This window comes from Chenopodium album, chromosome 5, assembly GCF_948465745.1.
Source record: "Chenopodium album chromosome 5, dcCheAlbu1.1, whole genome shotgun sequence".
NCBI classification, from domain to species: domain Eukaryota; kingdom Viridiplantae; phylum Streptophyta; class Magnoliopsida; order Caryophyllales; family Amaranthaceae; genus Chenopodium; species Chenopodium album.
Window position 1 is genome coordinate 15,864,100 of NC_137838.1, and position 21,402 is coordinate 15,885,501.

At 38.2% G+C, this 21,402-nt stretch overlaps 1 protein-coding gene across 1 annotated transcript in view; it reads left to right on the forward strand.

Moving 5' to 3' along the window:
• The first annotated feature begins 3,477 nt into the window (after positions 1–3,477).
• Positions 3,478–21,402, forward strand: part of LOC145632660 (putative L-gulonolactone oxidase 4) — a 29,299-nt gene continuing 11,374 nt past the window's right edge. Inside the window, exons 1-2 of the mRNA XM_081685007.1 lie at positions 3,478–3,798; positions 3,886–4,193. Coding sequence (XP_081541133.1) covers positions 3,478–3,798; positions 3,886–4,193 — 629 coding nt within the window. The remainder of the gene's footprint in view (positions 3,799–3,885; positions 4,194–21,402) is intronic.

Here is a 21,402-nt window from a genome sequence, read left to right on the forward strand (position 1 = left end):
ATTAGTAAGTATTAGGATGGGGAAAAGTTTGTAAGGGTTAAGCACTAGTGGGAAAAGCCCATTTGTAACGGACTATTTGCAACTGGCATAGTCCTTAGCCAGTTGCGAATAGTTTGTTTTAATTTAATAAAAAAATAGAGTACTAGCAACTGACATGCAAATAAACAATATTAGTAGCTGGACTTATATTACATCAGCTGCGAATAAACACTATTAGCAACTGACCTTATATTATGCCATCTGGGAATAAACACTATTAGCAATTGGCCTATTACTACGTCTGTTGCAAATAAACGCTATTACCAGTGAACAAGTGTCCACTGCAAATAATATTCTCATTAGTAGCCCCCGCAATAGCAGCCCCACGTGCCAGTTGCTAATAGCCTTTTTTTCCACTAGTGGCTAATAATTGATAAATGATAATGTATAAACAATAAACTCATATGAGTCCATGGGTGTCCTTATTTGTCTATTTATCATTTAATGTATGTATTTTCTCTTGTTATTTCAGATGATATTCTACAAGAGGGGGGTAAATTGTAGTATGTTCCTTGAAGGAGTTACGTCTTTGATAAGTGCAATTACTAGATATATCAAAGATCACGGTTATGGAGATAATTAGTTCAATCGATAGGGTCGTCAATGTTTGGTGCTACATATGACAAATGATCTTTGGGCTAGCTAAATGGCCCAAAGCCTTATAGAGTAGATCCTATAAGGTCAGACATAAGAGTATTGAGTTAAACAAGTTAGAGGCCCATTATTGGGCCTCATGAGTTTATGACATACCATGTTGATAGTTGGGCTTAGATAGTTAGAAGAGTCTAATGGGTTTTGGACTTGACATGGTTTTATTTCTAGATATGACTATAAATATAAACCATGCCTAAGGTTGCATGAAACAACAATTGACATACGGTTAATTGTCACAAAAGCAACCAATCTTCCCAAAAACCCTAACTCTCTCTCTCCACTCGGCTCTATCTCTCTCTCCTCCCTGTCTGTACAGCCATCCTCCTCGAGTGGCGCGTGTGATGGCGCGTGGGTGGTGTTGTGGTATGCTCGTGGCTCAAATCTCCGTAGAAGGTTGATTGAAGTGTTCTGTCACAACTAACTAGCATTAGTGTAGGTTTAATTCGTGCTCGTGGACTTATTAGTAGAGGAATCACACGTGGGGTTCTTGTTCTCCTTATTGTTCTTGCTCGATCACTTATGTAATCACGCTTCAAAGGCATAATTCTTACTTCTTTATGTGTTATGCATGAGATCCTTGGTTTAGGTGCTTTATGAATGTGATTCATGTCTATTCCGCAATTTAGTACCTATAATCTCCTACAGTGGTATCAGTTAGCCTCTTGCAATTATATATATTGAGTATTAATGCTTTGATAATCCACAATTTTAATTCAACTAGGAGGGAGAATAATTTAATTATGGGCCAATTATTATATTAAATGTGATTTAATAATACAGAATCATTAAAATTTGTTTGATTTGCTCCAAATTAGCCTTAATTTGATCCGAAAATTGCCCTAATTAATTCAAAAAATTCGAACCCCCACCCTATTTTTCGAAAATTGCGAACTCATAAACCCTACTTTGTGAAATTTGTGTTTTGTTTTCGATTTAATTCGATAGTTATGTGTTTAAGGAATTTAATCCATTTGATTTCATGTTAAATTATGAATTTTTCATGATCAAATTATTTAATTTAAAAGTTAAATTAAATTGGGGATTAAATTCTTGAAGAACCCTAATTTTGAAATTGAATATGATTTAATTTTAAAATTAAAAGGACCACATTAATTTAATTTTAATAAAATGTTTTTTTAATTAAAAATCAAAAAAAATATTTAAGTTTTTTTTAAGGTGCAGCAGCCGCACCGGTGGTGGTCCAGGAGGGAGGGCGGGCTGGCAGGAGGTCGAACAGGAGCAGCACAACAGTGCATCACCAATTGCGTGTGTTGCTACTGCTGTTCTTGCGTCGCTGCAGGGCATCGTACACCGCAAGGTGTACGGCCACCGTGGCCGGCTCCGGCTGGCCACACCACGGTGGCTGGCGGGTATTTCAAAATAAAATTTAAATTTTATTTGTTTTGGATAAAAAAAATCAGTTTTTAAAATTAAAAATTAAAAGATAAGTTTTGATTTTGAAAAGATAATTGACAAAGTTAAAGTTGTTAATTTTGTTAAGATTGGATAATTACGGAGCAAAAGATTCTATTTGGATAATAATTTATTAAATAATGTGATTATCCCATAATTATTTTAAGATATTAATTGATTTAAAATATGTGATTGACAAGTAATTAGGATAGAATCTCCTAAATTAGTTTGGATAATCATGGAAAATAAATATGATTTATCTTCCATAATTAAAATAAGATTTGATTCTGTCTCATACCTAAATTAAAATATATGATATTATATAATTGGTTATGAATAATATATGATATTATCTAATTACGGTAATTGATTAAAATATGAGATATTTAGGAGCCATGTTTCCTTAATTGTGAACATTCGATGTTGTAGTTTAGGAAAGCATGATGAGTGATTTATTATATGGCATTTTATAATGTATGATGTTATTTATTGCTATATATAATAGTATGGCCCATAGATTCTAAATACGATCTGCGCATCGTGATGTATTTTTGTAATCTAAATACGGTATGCGTACCGTTAAGTATTTTTGTAATTTATTTTATTTTGTTTAAGTTGTAGATAGAATAGAATAGTATTACAAGTTGCAGTTAATCCAAGAAATCCATGGAGTGAAGGCCCAAAGGACCAAGATGGATGAGATCCATGAAGGTTCAAGTGGGAACTTTTTGCTTTATTAGTTTTCTTATGATTAAGGGGCCATACTATGTCATTTTTTATCTATGCATTAGTAGATCATGCATGTTAGATTTTATTTATGTTGCTTGATGATGCGCTAGAGTTCACTAAATGATCACAACATAATAAATCTAGGTCCTGGTAATATTGAGTTTGCTTTTCCAATTAAAAACCCGATAAAACCTTCGATATTTATGATGGGTCATGCCTCACCTGGGTGTCATATTATATCTTTGGGGAGTGGGGGTAAATCACGTTTTACAATTTTAATTGGTTATACTCAACAAGGTTACTTAAAGGGTTTAGAACCTTGAAGCTAAGGGTAATAATTAAACATGTGATGGGTAATTATTCAACCAAGAATTACAAAGAGTTGTAATCAGTAAAGAGTTTACTCACCTTAAAAATGCAATACTTTATAGTAGGGCCTCAGTCCGGTAAATTATTGCACAAATAAAGGATCTTGAAATCATTTTATTCAATAGGGATCAATTAAAATTGAATAAATGCTTTAAGGTTACCAGTTTTAAAATCGCTTATGGTACTTTAAATTTATTAAACATAATTACTGAATTTTGCCTTGTTTGTTTTTGTTTGTAGATGAATAACTTATACGACAACACTGTTTTACCAATGAAACTTAATTTAAGGCTGATTCTCAGAAACTTTAGGGAATGGGAAAACGAGTTGAGAAAAGTTCTCACAAGCCATAGGCTTGAATCTCGTTTATATATACCTGTTGAGAGCGAGAATACTAAGGGTTATGAAGCTGAAAGACATGTTGAAATTGTTTCAGATGCAAAGAAAATCAGAAGGCTCATTTTAGAATCTATTCCAAGTTGTTGGAAAAGAAGATTCAGCCACTATGAGCTAACCAACTTGCATAGATGTCTTCGTGCTATCTGTCGAGGTGGCATTGGGGCATTAGGAAGTAGAGGCTTTAAAGATCATAATGTAAGAGAGGTCGTTAATTCGATCCCTCATATTTACTATTCCTGGACTGACAGCATCAAGTGTGAGTCTTACAATGTTCATTGTAAGATAATGGCTAAGAAACTTATGCCTGGTCAGTTAGTTAGGGCCCATGTTAATGAACTGATTGAATTGTTCAATCAGATGGATGTCCTTGGGAAACCAATTGATGATGACTCTGCACATAATATTATCTTGTTCTCACTCCACGATGTTTTTGATATAGTTAAGCTCACTCATAATGATGAGGGCTCGTCAGTCACATTGATCAACCTTTTACTCAACCATATTGAGGAGTTCCTGAAAAGGAGAGGAAGCAAATGCTTCTTTTGTGATAGTTGGCCATGCCATACATCATACACCAGTGAAAATAGAAGGTAAGGAGTTATTTGATGTTTTGTTGTAGAAATTAATCTTTCTTCATCTTCCACTTGGGTATTCAATACCGCGGTTGTGATGCTCACATCGTTAATAATGTACAGGGCTTGAAAGAAAGTAAGAAGTTAGCAAAAGGGGAAGTAACGCTTCGAGTAAGAAATGGAGCAAAAGTTGCTGCACTTGCTATTGGAAGTTATCACTTGAAACTTCCCTCTGGACTTATTTTGGTGCTTAATAACTGTTATTATGTACCAACAATTACTAAAAACATTATTTCAGTTCCTGTTTTAGATTCTGAAGGATTTTCATTTGAAATAAGAGACAAATGTTGTTTTATTTCTAAAGAAAATATGTTATATGCTAATGCAAAATTAATTAATGGTTTGTATGTCTTAGAATACACAACTCATGTCTACAACATTGATCATAATAAGCAAAGAACAGATGATTCAAACCCAACTTACCTATGGCATTGTAGGCTTGGTTACATTTACTTCATAATTACTTCATTACTTTTACTGATGATTTAAGTAGATTTGGTTACATTTACTTAATGAAGAACAAAACGTAAGCCTTTGAAAAGTTCAAGAATTCCAGAATGAAGTACAAAATTAACTTGGGAAAACAATTAAAGCACTGCAATCTGATCGTGGTGGTGAATATTTGACTCAAGAATTTGATGAACATCTAACCAATTTTGGAATGCTTTCACTATTAAATCCTCCAGGAATGCCATAGTTGAATGGTGTGTCATAAAGGAGGAATAGGACCTTACTAGATATTGTTCGGTCCATGATGAGCTTTACTGATCTTCACATATCGTTCTGGGGATATGCATTAGAAGCAGCTGCGAGAATACTAAACAGAAGCCCGCCCAAAGCAGTTGAAAAGACTCCATATGAGATGTGGAATGAAAGAGCTCCAAAGTTGTCTTTTCTCAAGATTTGGGGATGTGAAGCCTATGTAAAACATTTACAAGGTGATAAACTACACCCTAAATCAGACAAATGTTTCTCTGTGAATTATCCCAAATAAACAAGAGGGTATTACTTCTACAATCGCAAAGATAACAAAGTGTTTGTTGCTCGCGATGGTGTCTTTCTACAAAATGAATTCCTCTTTAGAAAGCCAAGTGGGAGTAAAGTAGTTCTCGAAGAAATTCGAGACGAGCAACAAATGGATGTGGATAACACCACATCGGAGGCGAGGGCGCATGAGTCGATTAATCATGCGTCGGAGCAAGCTGATTCGACTAGCGAGACTCCTATCGTCCCACTTGAATCTAATTCATGCGAAAATCTTTAAGGAGTTGGAGAGAATATTTCTATTGTTGCTCCTACCCCACGTAGGTCTGCCAGAATCAGAAACAAATAGTTTGTTGAGGTTCTGATAACTGAGGATTCTGAAATCTTCTTATTGGAGAATGAGGAACCTACAACCTACAAACAAGTTTTGGCGAGCCCCAACTCAGATAAATGGCTTGAGGCCATGAAGTCTAAAATGGAATCGATGTCTGAAAATGAAGTGTGGACCCTAGTTGACTTGCCTAATGGGGTAAAACCTATTGGTTGCAAGTGGGTTTACAAGATTAAAACAGACAAGGATGAAAATGCCTACATCCATAAAGCAAAACTGGTTGCAAAAGGGTACAGACAGATTCATGGTATTGACTATGATGAAACCTTTTCCCCAGTAGCTGTGCTTAAGTCCATTCGGATCCTTCTAGCGATTGCTGCATTTTTAGATTACGAAATTTGGCAGATAAATGTCAAAACCGCCTTCTTGAATGGGTTCTTCATGGAGGAAGTGTATATGATACAACTAACCTGAGGGTTTTGAAGATCCAGAAAATCCTAGAAAGGTATGCAAACTTCAGAAATCCATTTATGGATTGAAGCAAGCATCTAGGAGTTGGAATCTTCGTTTTGATAAAGCAATCAAACAGTTTAATTTTCTCAAAAGTGAAGAGGAACCTTATGTATAAAAGAAGTCTAGTGGGAGCTGCATTATTTTCTTAGTCTTTTATGTAGATGACATACTACTCATGGGGAACGACATACCAATGCTTGAGTCAGTCAAGGAATGGTTGAAGAGTTATTTCTCCATGAAGGATTTAGGTGAGGCTGAATACATATTGGGGATCAAGATCCATCGAGACAGATCTCGAAGGATGATTGGATTGAGTCAAGAGACTTATATTGATAAGGTTCTTGATAGGTATTCCATGAAAGACTTGAGAAGGACTAAAGGAATGTTTCTAGTATATGGTGCCGAAAATGAGTTGGTTGTCAAAGGTTATACAGATGCGAGTTTCCAAACAGACAAAGATGATTTCAGATCACAGTCTGGGTACATTTTATGTCTGAATGGAGGAGCAGTGAGCTGGAAGAGTTCGAAGCAAAGCACTGTCGCAGACTTTACGACAAAATCAGAGTATTTGGCTGATGTTGAAGCAGCTAAGAAATCAGTTTGGATTAAGAAGTTCCTAACTGAGCTAGATATCATACCAAGTGCTCAAAACGGAATCGAGTTGTATTGTGATAAAAATGGCACCATTGCTTAATCAAAGGAGCCTAGGTCACACTTCAAATCCAAACATGTAGAGAGGAAGTATCACCTCATTCGAGAGATCGTTGATAGAGGAGATGTCAAGATGTGCAAAATTCATACGGATGAGAATATTGTTGATCCACTTACTAAACCCCTTCCACTTCCAAAGCATGAGAAACATGCTAATGAATCTGGATTGAGGAAAATGATGTAATTAGAAGTTGTATTTGTTTTTGGAGAAAAATTAGTGTAGACACCTAAAAATGTCTCCCCGAAACCAAACCCGATGATGAACAACCTTTCACAGCCACTATTGGTCGGGTTTAGTATTTAATCCCGAGAGTGCTTAAAAAATCGTATTTTATTAAATTCATATTTTTGAACAGTCCATGGATTAGTCTTGATGTTTGGTAAAAGCATAGTTTTAATTTCAGCCCAAACTTATTAATTAATTTTAAGCCCAAACCTTTTTTATTTTATTGTTTTATTATTTATTTTTGGCCCAAACCTTTTATTTAATTATTTTCTTATTTTAGCCCGAATAATAAAAGCCAAAAAAGGCCCGAAATTATCAATCGGCACTTAAAAAGCCGAAGGAAATTGAGGTTAAAAATGTATTTAGACGGAAAATGGACTGAAAATTCCCGCGCCACATCAGACTGCCACCGTGTCACGGGAGTCCTTCCCGTCTGACGGTGGGACTTCCCGTGACACGGGAGGTCTGCCGTGACACGGGACATTCCGTGTTTTTTCCGCGTAAACCCTTGACGCGTTTTCTATCCCGTTTTCTGAAAATTTCCCGCGTCTCGCTTAAAGTGTACCGTGTCACGACAATGTGTACCGTCTGACGGTGGGGCTTCCCGTGTCACGATACAGTTTGACCGTGTCAAGTTATAATTTTTTAGGGTTTTTATCATTTTAGGGTTCCGTGTGCTCCCTCAGCACATTTTCCCTATAAATACCCCCCTCATTTATGATGAACGGGGGGCACCGAGTAATTCTCTTATTTTATTTTCTCTCTTCTATGCTTTAGCCTAAACACTAGCCTACCCTTTTCTACTTCAAAATTCCTTCTTCAAGTACTCAAAGGAGTCCATACTTTACTCGTGGTTCTATCCTTGAGCCAAGGCGTGAAAGGTAGAATTGTTTGAGGGTTTGGCCCCAAAATTAACTTTATTTAATTTAATTTAATTTAATTTAATTATTGTTTATTTATTTCCTTGAAGTTACTAACTCGTTTATTATTTTGTAGTTGCAAACAAACAGAATCAAAGTAAGGATCATGCTCCTTTTATTTTTATTATTTTTCTAACGATTTTATGTTGTTGGAATTGTGATTAATTTGGTTTTAATATTAATGTTATTCTATTGTTCACCATGTTGCATGTTAAAGGGAATATGTAATTGAAAATCACGCCTAATAAGATAATTTGGACAATCGGTTTAGGATCCTTTTAATCTTATTATTAATTGAAGTGATCACCAATATTTTAAAATTATGTGTGCATTAATATTAAACCAATTTAGTTAAATAATAGTTTGGAGCAAATTGAATCTTTGTTTGTATGCCTTTGAGATCACAGGAATGCTTTTCAATATAAGAATCGAGTAGAGGCCAATACGGGCGAATGTGACTCCATGAATCACTTCGTACCATCATCCCCGATCCTCCTTTCGTGGTTCCGAACCATATGGAGTTAGTAATCTCATGGATTATGAATGGGGTGTAACCTTCACGGATCAATCGTTGTTGCCTATCGTTGTCCCTTATTGTGGTTGCCTTTTATGATCCGTGAACGGTTTACAAGTTCCTTAAAAACTTGTTGGCGGCTCCCTACTTTCCTTGTCCCTAATCGTATATGTCAATTCCCACTTTCTATGAGTGTCAAGCATATTCACCACATGCTTTAACGTAGGGGCACTTCAAACGACGCCTACAAACGACGCCTACTTTCCTTGTCCCTAATCGTATATGTCAATTCCCACTTCCTATGAGTGCCAAGCATATTTCTTTATCATTTTATTTTTTGTCTTGGGGAAGGTAATTTCATTTATTTTATTATCATTTTTATTTCTTTTTCTTTTGGGGAAGGTAATTTTATTTTGCTTGTCTTTTTATTTCTTTTTCTTTTGGGGAAGGTCGGTACCCTCCATTACTCCACTTATGTTTTTTTTCGTCGCGTCGTTAATAAATACACAATCACACACAAGGAGTTTCAAGCACACACTAACACACAATAATAAATACATAAACCGTGAATAATGTACAAAGAGTCGTAACAAATAAACATGTCAAGTGTCATCATAGTATGTACAAATAAAAACCCTCGGTCAAAATTCTCTAGAGCCAGAGTCAGTATCATCTCCACCCTGCGCATATGGGAACGGTGAGCCGAAGAGTCCCTCCACCATCCGAGTACGGGGAGTAGTGTCCCTACTAGTCCCTGTAACCCCAGCAGTAATTAAGCTCAAGGCAGGACCCGTCCAGTCGGAAAACGGTGTAGACTGGCCCAAAGACACTGGAATCGTCGGTGAAGGCATCGTCCCATACATCGGAACTGAGAACAAGCCCGACACCGGTGGAGGAATCCCGGACAATGGAGCTGAAAATGAACCAGGATCCAAGGGAGTCAAAACAGACCTAAGCTCAGGCTGTGGAGGCTGTGAAAACGACTGTCGCTGCCCCTGGCTCTGGCCCGGAAAGCGCTGGGAAGACTGAGGCTGCTGCCACTGAGCCTCCTGAAATGGCTGAGTAGTCTGAGGCTCTCGCTGAGAATGAGAACGCCGGCGAATCTCAGGAGATCGTCTACCACGACCAAGCTCCTCCTCGTCCGAGCCTCTAGACCTCGAGTGCGAGTGGGACCTCCGTCGCTCCTGAAAGATACAAAATCAAAAGGTGTCAACAATGCAAAATAAAACAAATGGTAGAAATAAAAAATGAATGATACCTCAAGAACGTCACTAGAGCTCCGACAACTCGCACCACGCCGAAGCTTGATAATGCAATACTTCAGGGCGTCAACCAGCTTCATGAGTCCCATCATCTCCGGGCGGTTAGGCTGAGGATAAAACAAAGAAAAGTCAGTAACAAGCAATGTTAAAAGGGTGAATAATGCATCGAAGAAAACTCACCGGCTTAAAGACCTCGGGCAGAGACTCCTGCGCCTGTCTGTAACCCTCTGGCGCGTCAGCAATATGGTCCTCGGTGATACCAATCGGCCCTGGATAGTGGACAGACTGAGGAGGAATCTCGATCCTCCCCACAGGGTGAATAGTCGTCTGAAAATATGATTGAATAATCAAGTTATTCGACTATTTAAAACAGAGACTAATAAAGAAGATCCTCAAAAGAAATCATACCTCAGGAAGGCGGGGTGGAGGAGCCAGAGAGGGAAGCAAATTCCGCGCATAGTCACTCTCCATGTGTACAAGCTCCTGCCATGGAAAAGTATAGCGCTCTCCCCTGTTGATTAACTCTCTGATCAAGTGTGAGTCCAGCATCGACTCTAGTGGAGATGAGGGCACCACAAAACGATCGCCGCTATGCTGACGAACGACTCGCTCCCCCAAATACCAGAAAAAGCGTCCGGTACCAATCAAAATGGTGCGGTGCGCAGAAAGACGCAAGGCCTCAGGTAGATCAGTCATCCCGGCCCAAGGACGATACTAGACATCAATGGCAACCTGAAAACCATAAAAAGTCGGCATGAAACAACGAAAACAACGTCAGAGGGAAAATAACAGCAAAAAAAGGAGTCTTACGCCGACAGAAGAGGTGCCTCGGCATAGCAGCCCACGCAGTGCAGGGACAGACTCCACCCGCGACTCTCCTCGATCACGCTAGCTGGCCCCGACAGGGAAATCATGGACCGCTCCACGACGCCGGCGAGGAGCCAAGCCTGGGAAGTACTCGTAGAACCATAGCTGCGATGAAAAGTAATCTTTAGCACATGAGTCGAACAAGTTAAAGTGAAATAAAAAGGGAAAAGATCATCACCTCTACGACTCTCCACAGACCATAGATGGTGATGGGAGACTCGTCATTCAGCTGCCGACAGCCATGACGTAGTGATAAGAGGAGATCGGCGTATCCAAGGCTGGCCCAGCTATAGGATCCTATCTCATGGATCCTGACCAGAGCGGGGAGGTAGCAAAGGAGTACACGTGAACTCCTATCGGGAGAAAGGGTCATAGAGATCAGGATCAGGATGAAGATCCGCACTCGCTGCTCAGCCGTCGTATCCTCCATGTCGAAGCCACGAGCTAAAACTAAAGCCAGCTCCGATCGTCCGCTCCTAGGACCACCTCGAGACACCGGTCGGGACCTGATGTGCTAAACGATCGGACCCAACAAATCCGCTGTCTCAGCCGATCCCCAAGACAGATCAGACATCTGAGCTACAGCCCGGTCGGTGAAGCGCAGCCTGCTGATCATACTGAAGTCTAGGGGGGTCACCGTCATCTCCCCCCAAGCAAAATGAAAAGTGTTGGTAGTATCCCAGAAATACTCCAACAATGCGCGAACGACCGTCGCACCGCAACCCCGGGGGCTGCGAAACCCTATAGCCGCCGTATAGAAATCTACTAAACTAGCCGATTCCCATAAGGCGCTCGTAGCAGGATCCCTCGTAATGATCTGGTGAAGTCGAGGGATCAAATCGCCGGCTCCAGAACCGTGGTGGCGAAGCGTGCCATCGACTATGCCGGAGAGTGAGCGATGAGATACATGGTTTTCACGGCAGAAAACCAACTGGTCTGGAGTCCACGGAGGTGGAACCCACCTACCTCTACTCGCGGATGCCCGAGGCTCGGACTCTAAAGCATCGTCGTCCATACCCTCAGGAATGGTGGGAGTGTCCTCCCGAAAAGCCCGACGCCGGCCGAGGGTAGAAAGATCGCAATCTCGTCGCCTAGGCATGCTATTATAAAAATCTAAATACTTAGCATCATTTCCTAAGTTATTTAGTTATTTATTGAATTATATGCTAAATTTTTACCTCCAGGCTAAAAATTGGCAAAATTATGGTATTTAGTTTCTCCATGACAAACTAATACTACAGTTCTCCTAGCCGCATGATACTATGTTCTCCATGACGATATAGTACATACGCAAAATATGTTTCGAAGTTGCACAAAAACAATAAATCAACACATCATGAAACACTTCACAAGATTTACCACCGTTTTTTCACCATTTCAAGTACAAAAGAAATAACATGAACATCATTTCACAAAGTAGTACCCAAAAATGGTGATTTGCTCAATTCTCCATCAAATCATGTAATTTTTTATCTCAAATTTCTCACAAACACACATATATACATATACAAGTAAAATCATGGCAAGAATTTCACCATAAAACCTCAAAATTAAAAATCCCCAATTTGATTTTTGAGGGTTTTTCATGAAATTTCTTGAAGCAAAAATTAAGAGGAACTTACATAGATCCTTGTAGAGAGTCGAAAATGAGGAAGGAGGCAGAAAATTAGAGCAAAATTGGTGAAAATTCGAGCTCCAAAGGCTCGAAAAATTTGGAAAAAAACCGCGCAGCCGCCGTGATACGGTTGAGCTTGGCCGCTGCACGGTGAAAGGTTGACGTGTCACGGGGGCCTAGTCCTGTGTCACGGCAATGACTGAAGTCGCCGGAGCTCCGGTGACTCTGTCAGCAACTTCGAACAACAGCAACAGCAGTAGGCAGCACGAAACGACAGCAGCTGCGGGTCGCAAAAAAAATAAAAAAAAATGAAAGAGAAGAGGCAAACCGCCAAGACACGGTGGTGAACTCAGGCCGATGGGAAACAAAACCGGGCGCCGGTGATCTGTAGACGAGGCACGGCAAACCAAAAGAAAAATTTTTTTTTGAGTGAGAATCGGAAGAGAAAGAGAATGGCTACAATGAAAAAATGTTGATATTTAAAATCAAGAAATCCCGTGCAACGGACCCCGTTCCCACGTAACGGTCAGATTTTTGTGTGGTGCACAAGCTTTGACCGGTTAAAGATGCTCTTTTGACCGTTTTCAGCCATTCCGGGAAGTAGCTCCGCGTGACGGGGGCCCCTAACCGTGTCACGGGAATATTTTCTTGTGAGACGGCGTTTTTGTTCAAGTTATTTGCGAATATTCTGACATTTTGACTGAAGTTGCACGATTTCTTGCATAAATCGGACAGTTATTTTTCGCTGAAATTACGCGGAAAATTCTAACTGATACTTAAAGGGGACTAAAATTACCATTTTACCCCTGGCAAGCATCAAAGTCTATTTTTCGGCATTTTAAGCACTTAATATGGTCGGATAATCGGCTTAAAATTGTGAATCATCTGCGACCCAAGTTTGGGGATAACCGAACCATCATACACTTACCAATTTCGGCAATCGTCGGCTTTCCTCAGGCTTGGAAAGCGTTATCGGTGGATTTTTCTTTAAGTATAGAAAACCGCCTAGTCGGCTTTCCTCAGGTTTGGAAAGCGTTATCGGTGGATTTTTCTTCAAGTATAGAAAACCGCCAAGTTGGCTTTCCTCAGGTTTGGAAAGCGTTATCGGTGGATTTTTCTTCAAGTATAGAAAACCGCCAAGTCGGCTTTCCTCAGGCTTGGAAAGCGCTATCGGTGGATTTTTCTTCAAGTATAGAAAACCACAAAATTCCTTTGTCGGCCTTCCTCAAGCATGAAAGGCATTATTGGTGAAATTCTTCAAGCATAGAATGACACCAAATTCGTTCATCGACTTTCCACAGGCATGGAAAGTATTATCCGGTAGCTTTCTTCAGGCTTAGAAAACTACCAAACTCTTCAGTCGGCTTTCCTCAAGTATGGAAAGCGTTTCAACAAATGTCACTCGGTGGATTCCTTCAAGATTAGGAAGCTGCCAAATTCTTTTGTCACCAATACACTGGTGTCAGATACGCATTCTATCCCTTTACTCTTTTATCTGTAGAACTAACACTTTTCTGCAGGTATCGGCGTATACAGAATGATTTAGGATCGCAGAACGTCTTAAATCATTCTCCGTCCCTATCGACTACTTTGACTATCGTTTTCGAAACCGACGTTTCTACAAACTCAGTCAAAGTGGGGGCTTCTGTAGACACATAAAATGTCTCCCCAAAACCAAACCCGATGATGAACAACCTTTCACCGCCACTATTGGTTGGGTTTAGTGTTTAATCCTGAGAGTGCTTAAAAAATCGTATTTTATTAAATTTATATTTTTGAACAGTCCATGGATTAGTCTTGATGTTTGGTAAAAGCATAGTTTTAATTTCAGCCCAAACTTATTAATTAATTTTAAGCCCAAACCTTTTTTATTTTATTGTTTTATTATTTATTTTTGGCCCAAACCTTTTATTTAATTATTTTCTTATTTTAGCCCGAATAATAAAAGCCAGAAAAGGCCCGAAAATATCAATCGGCACTTAAAAAGCCGAAGGAAATTAGGGTTAAAAATGTATTTAGACGGAAAATGGACTGGAAATTCCCGCGCCACGGCAGACTGCCACCGTGTCACGGGAATCCTTCCCGTCTGACGGTGGGACTTCCCGTGACACGGGAGGTCTGCCATGACACGGGACATTCCGTGTCTTTTCCGCGTAAACCCTTGACGCGTTTTCTATCCTGTTTTCTGAAATTTCCCACGTCGCGCCAAAAGTATACCGTGTCACGGGAATGTGTACCGTCTGACGGTGGGGCTTCCCGTGTCACGGTACAGTTTGACCGTGTCACGAGATACTTTTTTAGGGTTTTTATTATTTTAGGGTTCCGTGTGCTCCCTCAGCACATTTTCCCTATAAATACCCCCCTCATTTCTGATGAACGGGGGGCACCGAGTAATTCTCTTATTTTATTTTCTCTCTTCTATGCTTTAACCTAAACACTAGCCTACCCTTTTCTACTTCAAAATTCCTTCTTCAAGTACTCAAAGGAGTCCATACTTTACTCGTGGCTCTATCCTTAAGCCAAGGCGTGAAAGGTAGAATTGTTTGAGGGTTTGGCCCCAAAATCAACTTTATTTAATTTAATTTAATTTAATTTAATTATTGTTTATTTATTTCCTTGAAGTTACTAACTCGTTTATTATTTTGTAGTTGCAAACAAACAGAATCAAAGTAAGGATCATGCTCCTTTTATTTTTATTATTTTTCTAACGATTTTATGTTGTTGGAATTGTGATTAATTTGGTTTTAATATTAATGTTATTCTATTGATCACCATGTTGCATGTTAAAGGGAATATGTAATTGAAAATCACGCCTAATAAGATAATTTGGACAATCGGTTTAGGATCCTTTTAATCTTATTATTAATTGAAGTGATCACCAATATTTTAGAATTATGTGTGCATTAATATTAAACCAATTTAGTTAAATAATAGTTTGGAGCAAATTGAATCTTTGTTTGTATGCCTTTGAGATCACAGGAATGCTTTTCAATATAAGAATCGAGTAGAGGCCACTACGGGCGAATGTGACTCCATGACTCACTTCGTACCATCATCCTCGATCCTCCTTTCGTGGTTCCGAACCATATGGAGTTAGTAATCTCATGGATTATGAATGGGGTGTAACCTTCACGGGTCAATCGTTGTTGCCTATTGTTGTCCCTTATCGTGGTTGCCTTTTATGATCCGTGAACGGTTTACAAGTTCCTTAAAAACTTGTTGGCGGCTCCCTACTTTCCTTGTCCCTAATCGTATATGTCAATTCCCACTTCCTATGAGTGCCAAGCATATTCACCACATGCTTTAACGTAGGCGCACTTCAAACGACGCCTACAATTAGTTACATATGTAATACATTCATTTGCAGAATTATATTTAATTAGAAATTTTATTCTTTCTCTTATTTAATTATGGTTTTCGATGTTAAATAAAATGTCTAAAATAATTATGGATTGATGGGCTCAACAGGTTGATGACCTTGTGAATGAAACCCCACAGGTGAACAAAATCCATATATTATTTGAGTTCCTAGTTCAAAATTATTAAACTGGACATAAATGATTTCTTAAATTTGACTAGCATGTAAGATTGATTGGATAGTGCAGTTTCATGGGCTATAGGAGCAAAGTGATGATGCTCGGTCAATCACATGGATATGCATGAATGATGCATGATCGAACTATAGACCTACTTTGAAGTTCAAGTATATAACTTCTAGATATATTAGTGGATTCCTTTGACATGAGTGGAACACTGATTCCATTCAATGATTGATTTAACTGTGGTACACTCAAACGTCTAGCCGTAATTGGGGATTGTAAAGGGTGTTTCCCGGTTGCTTCATAAGTTGAGTGGGAGCTTTGGTTGCCATAAAATTGGATTGAGTCTACCTATTTAATTAGGAATGTGTCTTAGCCCCTTGAAGAGGAAGAATTCAGAAAATGTATGGCCGTGCTCAAATGCATTACATAGTAATCATTTGTTCTGTGAACCTAACTCAGTATTTCAAGAAAAGATTTGTAGACTAATATTATCACGACATGAGATGCAATCATATTATCAAATCAACACACATTGACTTAAGGAATTTTAATATTGCGCACTTGTCTCAGACAAGTGGGAGATTGAAGGAGTTATGTCTTCGATAAGTGCAATTACTAGATATATCAAGGATCACGGTTATGGAGATAATTAGTTCATTCTATAGGGTCGTCAATGTTTAGTGCTAGATATGACAATTGATCTTTAGGCTAGCTAAATGGCCCAAAGCCTTATAGAGTGGATCCTACAAGGTCACACATAAGAGTATTGAGTTAAACAAGTTAGAGGCCCATTATTGGGCCTCATGATTTTATGACATACCATGTTGATAGTTGGGCTTGGATAGTTAGAAGAGTCTAATGGGTTTTGGACTTGACATGGTTTTATTTCTAGACATGATCTATAAATATAAGCCATGCCTAGGGTTACATGAAACAACAATTCACATACAGTGAATTGTCACACAAGCAACCAATCTTCCCAAAAACACTAACTCTCTCTCTCCACTCGGCTCTCTCTCTCTCCTCCCTGTCTGTACGACCATCCTCCTCGGGTGGCGCGTGTGGTGGTGCGTGGGTGGTTTTGTGGTGTGCTCGTGGCTCAAATCTCCGTAGAAGGTCGATTGAAGTGTTCGGTCACAACTAACTAGCATTAGTGGAGGTTTAATTCGTGCTCGTGGACTTAGTAGAGGAATCACACGTGGGGTTCTTTTTCTCCTTATTGTTCTTGCTCGATCACTTGTGGAATCACGCTTCAAAGGTATAATTCTTACTTCTTTATGTGTTATGCATGAGATCCTTGGTTTAGGTGCTTTATGAATGTGATTCATGTCTATTCCGCAATTTAGTACCTATAATCTCCTACATTCCTAGTGCCTAATTTTCGCGGAATATAAAACTGATTGTTGTTAGGAAATTAGACAAAGCAAAGCGGATTTTACAAGGAAACCATCCAAGGCCTAACTAGAAGTAAAACCTCGACCCTCCAAGGGATTTTAAGCCAAACCAATCCACTATAATAGGCCAAACACTCCTAGTTACAACCTATTACAAACAGACCTTTCTCACAAGTTCCTACCTGGAAACTTGCTACTCGATAGGACCTTATCCTACCCAACCTAAGTCCCTCACTTAGATTCACTCGTACTCCCTGAGTACTACTCACTCAACTTCACACTAGAAGCTCACTTGGCTTCACCCTAGAAGCTCACACTTTGCACTCATAAAATTATGATAACGAAACTTCTCACGAACTCTCACACCCTAATACATAAAACACTTAAAATCCTTTTTTCCAATTACAAGATCTCAAAGAATAACTCTAAATACATATCAATGAATTAAGAGATAAATAAAACTAATATGCTGGACACACAAGATCTGTCTGGAACTTACTAGATGAACTAAAACCAAACCGGACTAGAACTTTGATCTGAAGGTTTGACTTAGCTTCGTGGTGAAGGATAAAATCATTAAACACGATCACTAAGCTTTGTCAGCCTCGACTTTGAATGAAAACATATGAGCATATTTATAGTACACCCAAATTATTCTTTTCGTAAAAGATAAGTTTTATCAAAATATATGTTTAAAAGATATTTTCCAAAAATAAGTTTTCCAAAAATACTACCTTCGTTACATGTTATGTGCAACGATTTGACATAAAGCAGAGAGGGAAAATGTCTAATCGTTGCACATAACCTGTAACGGAGGTAGTATATCTTTTTGTTAAGAATATATTCAGTCAATAATAATAAGATATATTTGTATATAAAATAAGATTTTATTTCAAAATAATATTTTCCAAATATACTAGCTTATCTTTTCCAAAAGATACACTTACCATAAAATAAGAACTTATTTAAAACATATTTTGCTGAAAATACTTTCCAAAAATAACTTATCTTTTTCAAAAAGGGATTTATTAGAAAATAAATATCTTTATTCTGTAAAACCAAATTCCTAAAAGATATGCACATATTAGGTAAATATTTATATCATTAAACCGACCTTTAAAGACGTGCAGACTTAAGTTCCTATTATGTTTCGGAACTCTGACAGTCTCTGAGTTCCTGATAAGTCAGTAACTCTAATTTTATTGATTATTATCATGAGTTCACCTGATTGGTTCTTTAGACTTGTTCCAGACTGGCTTTTATGTCCAACATACTTACATGAATCCTAGAGCGATATACTTTGATTTCTCCGTCTTCATGTTGTTTCTTTGAAACTCTTGTTCTGGAATCTTGTAGTATTGAAGTATTCTAGATCTTGGGGCAACGTTCCTGTAGACACCCATTTGTCTCTCCCCAAAACCAAACCCGGTGATGAGTGCCTTTCACGTCGAATCATAATCGAATGAAACGAAAGTGTGGAAAGGTCTAGTGTTGCGGAAAGTTTTATTTCTTTTCTCTTCTCCCTGTTTTTGAAAACTTTATTTTAAGAAAACAGTAAATCCAGTTTGGTTGGTCCATGATATGGGTCCAATAGTGGTGTAGTTGGATGGGGCTTGCAAAGACCTTTCCAACGATATATTATAAGCCCAATTCCGATGAATATTGAGGAAGTTATGGCCAATTTACTAAACTGTGCCCGGTTTAAGCTTTAAGTACGGCCTAATGATCTAGGGGAGGGCCTAATATAATTTATCATTCCTAATGCAATTAGGAATGGTTTTAGTATTCTAGAACATTCTAGAAGGTTTTATCATTCCTAATTTAATTAGGACTCTTCAGAGTTTTAATCAAGATCAAATAGCATTTTCGATGGAATTATATTATTTTATCTTCCAGTACAGGAAATTTATCAGATTTTCGAAAACGCGTGGAAAATCAGTTTGGCGTCCAACCCCAGGCCTTGGCGCCTGGAACCAGGATTGACGCCAGGCGCTAGCCATTGGCGCCTGGCGCTAGCCACTGGTCCTGGCGTCAATTAGCCAGGGTTGGCGCCAATGTTGATTTTCGATCTTCAGACTCAATTTTGTTAAATTATCTTTTTTGGATGATTTTCTATATAAATATCGTATCAAAAACTCCGTTTTCATTCACCAAGAATCATCGATTCTCTTCTTCATTCATCAACTCTCTTCATTCACAAATCATTCATCAATTCTCATCCAATTCTTTTCATTCAATTAAATTCATTCATCTCATTCATCATTCATCAATAATATTCATTCATTAGAATTCCTTCTAATATTCTTTCTTGCTTTTTAATACAAAATTCCGCATTCACAAGATCTTGATACACCTAGCCATATTCGAAGTTGCTTTCGCCCTAGACGTGAAAGGTTTAATTTATGAGGGTTTGGTCCCAAATCTCTCTTTCAATTATTTAATTTAATTGTTTTGATTATTATTTTCCTTGAAGTTACTAACGTGTGTTTTTTGTTATTAGAAAGAGGTACGAGGCATCCAAGTAAGTACTTTAATTGATTTATTGATATTACGATGTAGATATCATGTTTATGTTGTTGTTATGATTCCTAGTATCATGTCTAGGGTAATTTTAATATCAAATATGATTGTTATGATGCTTCCTATTTTCTTCCTAATATTTATGATTGTTAGTATCATGTTAGGGTTAAAGATTTGATTTTTATTGCTTAGTGACATGCTAGGGTTTGTTATTAATCTTGTTAGTATCATGCCTAGGATCTTGCTATGCTTTAACATGATTCTGATTGATATTATTATTATTCATGATACTGATTATTTATTATGTTGCTTGATATGCATATTATATTATATTATTATTGCTTGATCACCTTTTATTGCATGTTAAAGGGAATTTGTATTTGCAACCACGCTTAATAAGATATTTAATAATCTTGTTAGGGTTAATTGTGATTATATTTCAAGTGATCGCCAATAATAGTTTATTTGTGCATTAAATTCAACCAACATAGATAAACAGGTTTAGGGTTAATCTATTGATTGTATGTTAGTCAAAAAGCGCACATGAATACGAGCAGAATAAAGTAGAGGCCTATTATTAGGGCAGGTTCAATCTCTTTTAGGTTGGATTTGTACCTTCATCCCCGAACCCTTATTTGGTTCATGACCTTATGGAGTTGACGATCTCTTTGATCGTTAAGGGGTGTAACCTTCACCTCGTGAACGGTTTACAAGTTCCTTAAAAACTTGTTGGCGACTCTTTTGCTCTATCTTCTTCCCTTTTGGAAGCCACCGTACTTTAGTGTATGATCACAGTGGGGTTCAAGCTAGTGGGATTTTTAAGGCTTGAAACTATTCCCTACAGTTCCACTTCTGGAACCACAGGCCAAGTTCCTAACTGGAACTTGTTGTCACTCTTTTCATTCCTTATTGGAACTCGCAGACTAGGTTCCTTTCTAGAACTTGCTGTCATCTTCGCAGTCCAAGCTTCACTCTTTAGCTTGCTGTCATGCTTCTGTTAGGAAGCTCCTTGTGTGTACCTGTTAGGGAACATGCTCCGGCTCTCATGGGAAAGCGTGCTGAAGGTTCCTTCTACATCTCATTGGAGAATATCTTCAGGTTCCTTCGTGGTTTGGTTCTCGTGGGAGAACCTGCTTTAGGTTCATTCATTCTCTCTTGTTCCTCTTGAAGTCTTCTGTATATGTGTCCAACCCATTGACTTCACCTAAGTTAGTTTCTGTCTTCACATAAACACTTCAGAGAAACATTAAATTGAAGTTTGTTTGTCATAAAAAAACTTCAAGTGGGAGAATTAATTAAAATTAAAGCTACGTAAATACTCCTACACATATACAACTCATGTATGCATAGTGTACTTACCTCATGAAGCTAACATATGCAAACACCTATTTACATAGTTACCTTCATTGTTCTTTAGCCATCATCATACTAATCAACCATAACACTCATCATTGTTCTTATTCCTCTATTGCTTATTGATGAGTCTATTTTATATATAATTTTATTCCCCGTCCCACGGTCACATTTGTGCTTATTAAAGCTCTGCGGAGCTATTTTTATTACTAATATACGTTTTCTATTGTTTTTGTAGAGTTGATATTATTTTGTAGGAATTTACAATTTATGATAATTCCCGAACTTATTGAGTCACTACAAAGATATTGAAGTCGATTCGTATTTTATGACCGTAATATTCAAAGCCCAAGACCGAGTTAAATAAATTTAGTTCGGTGAATAAGGGCTTGATTGGTGAAGAAGTCCAAGTTTT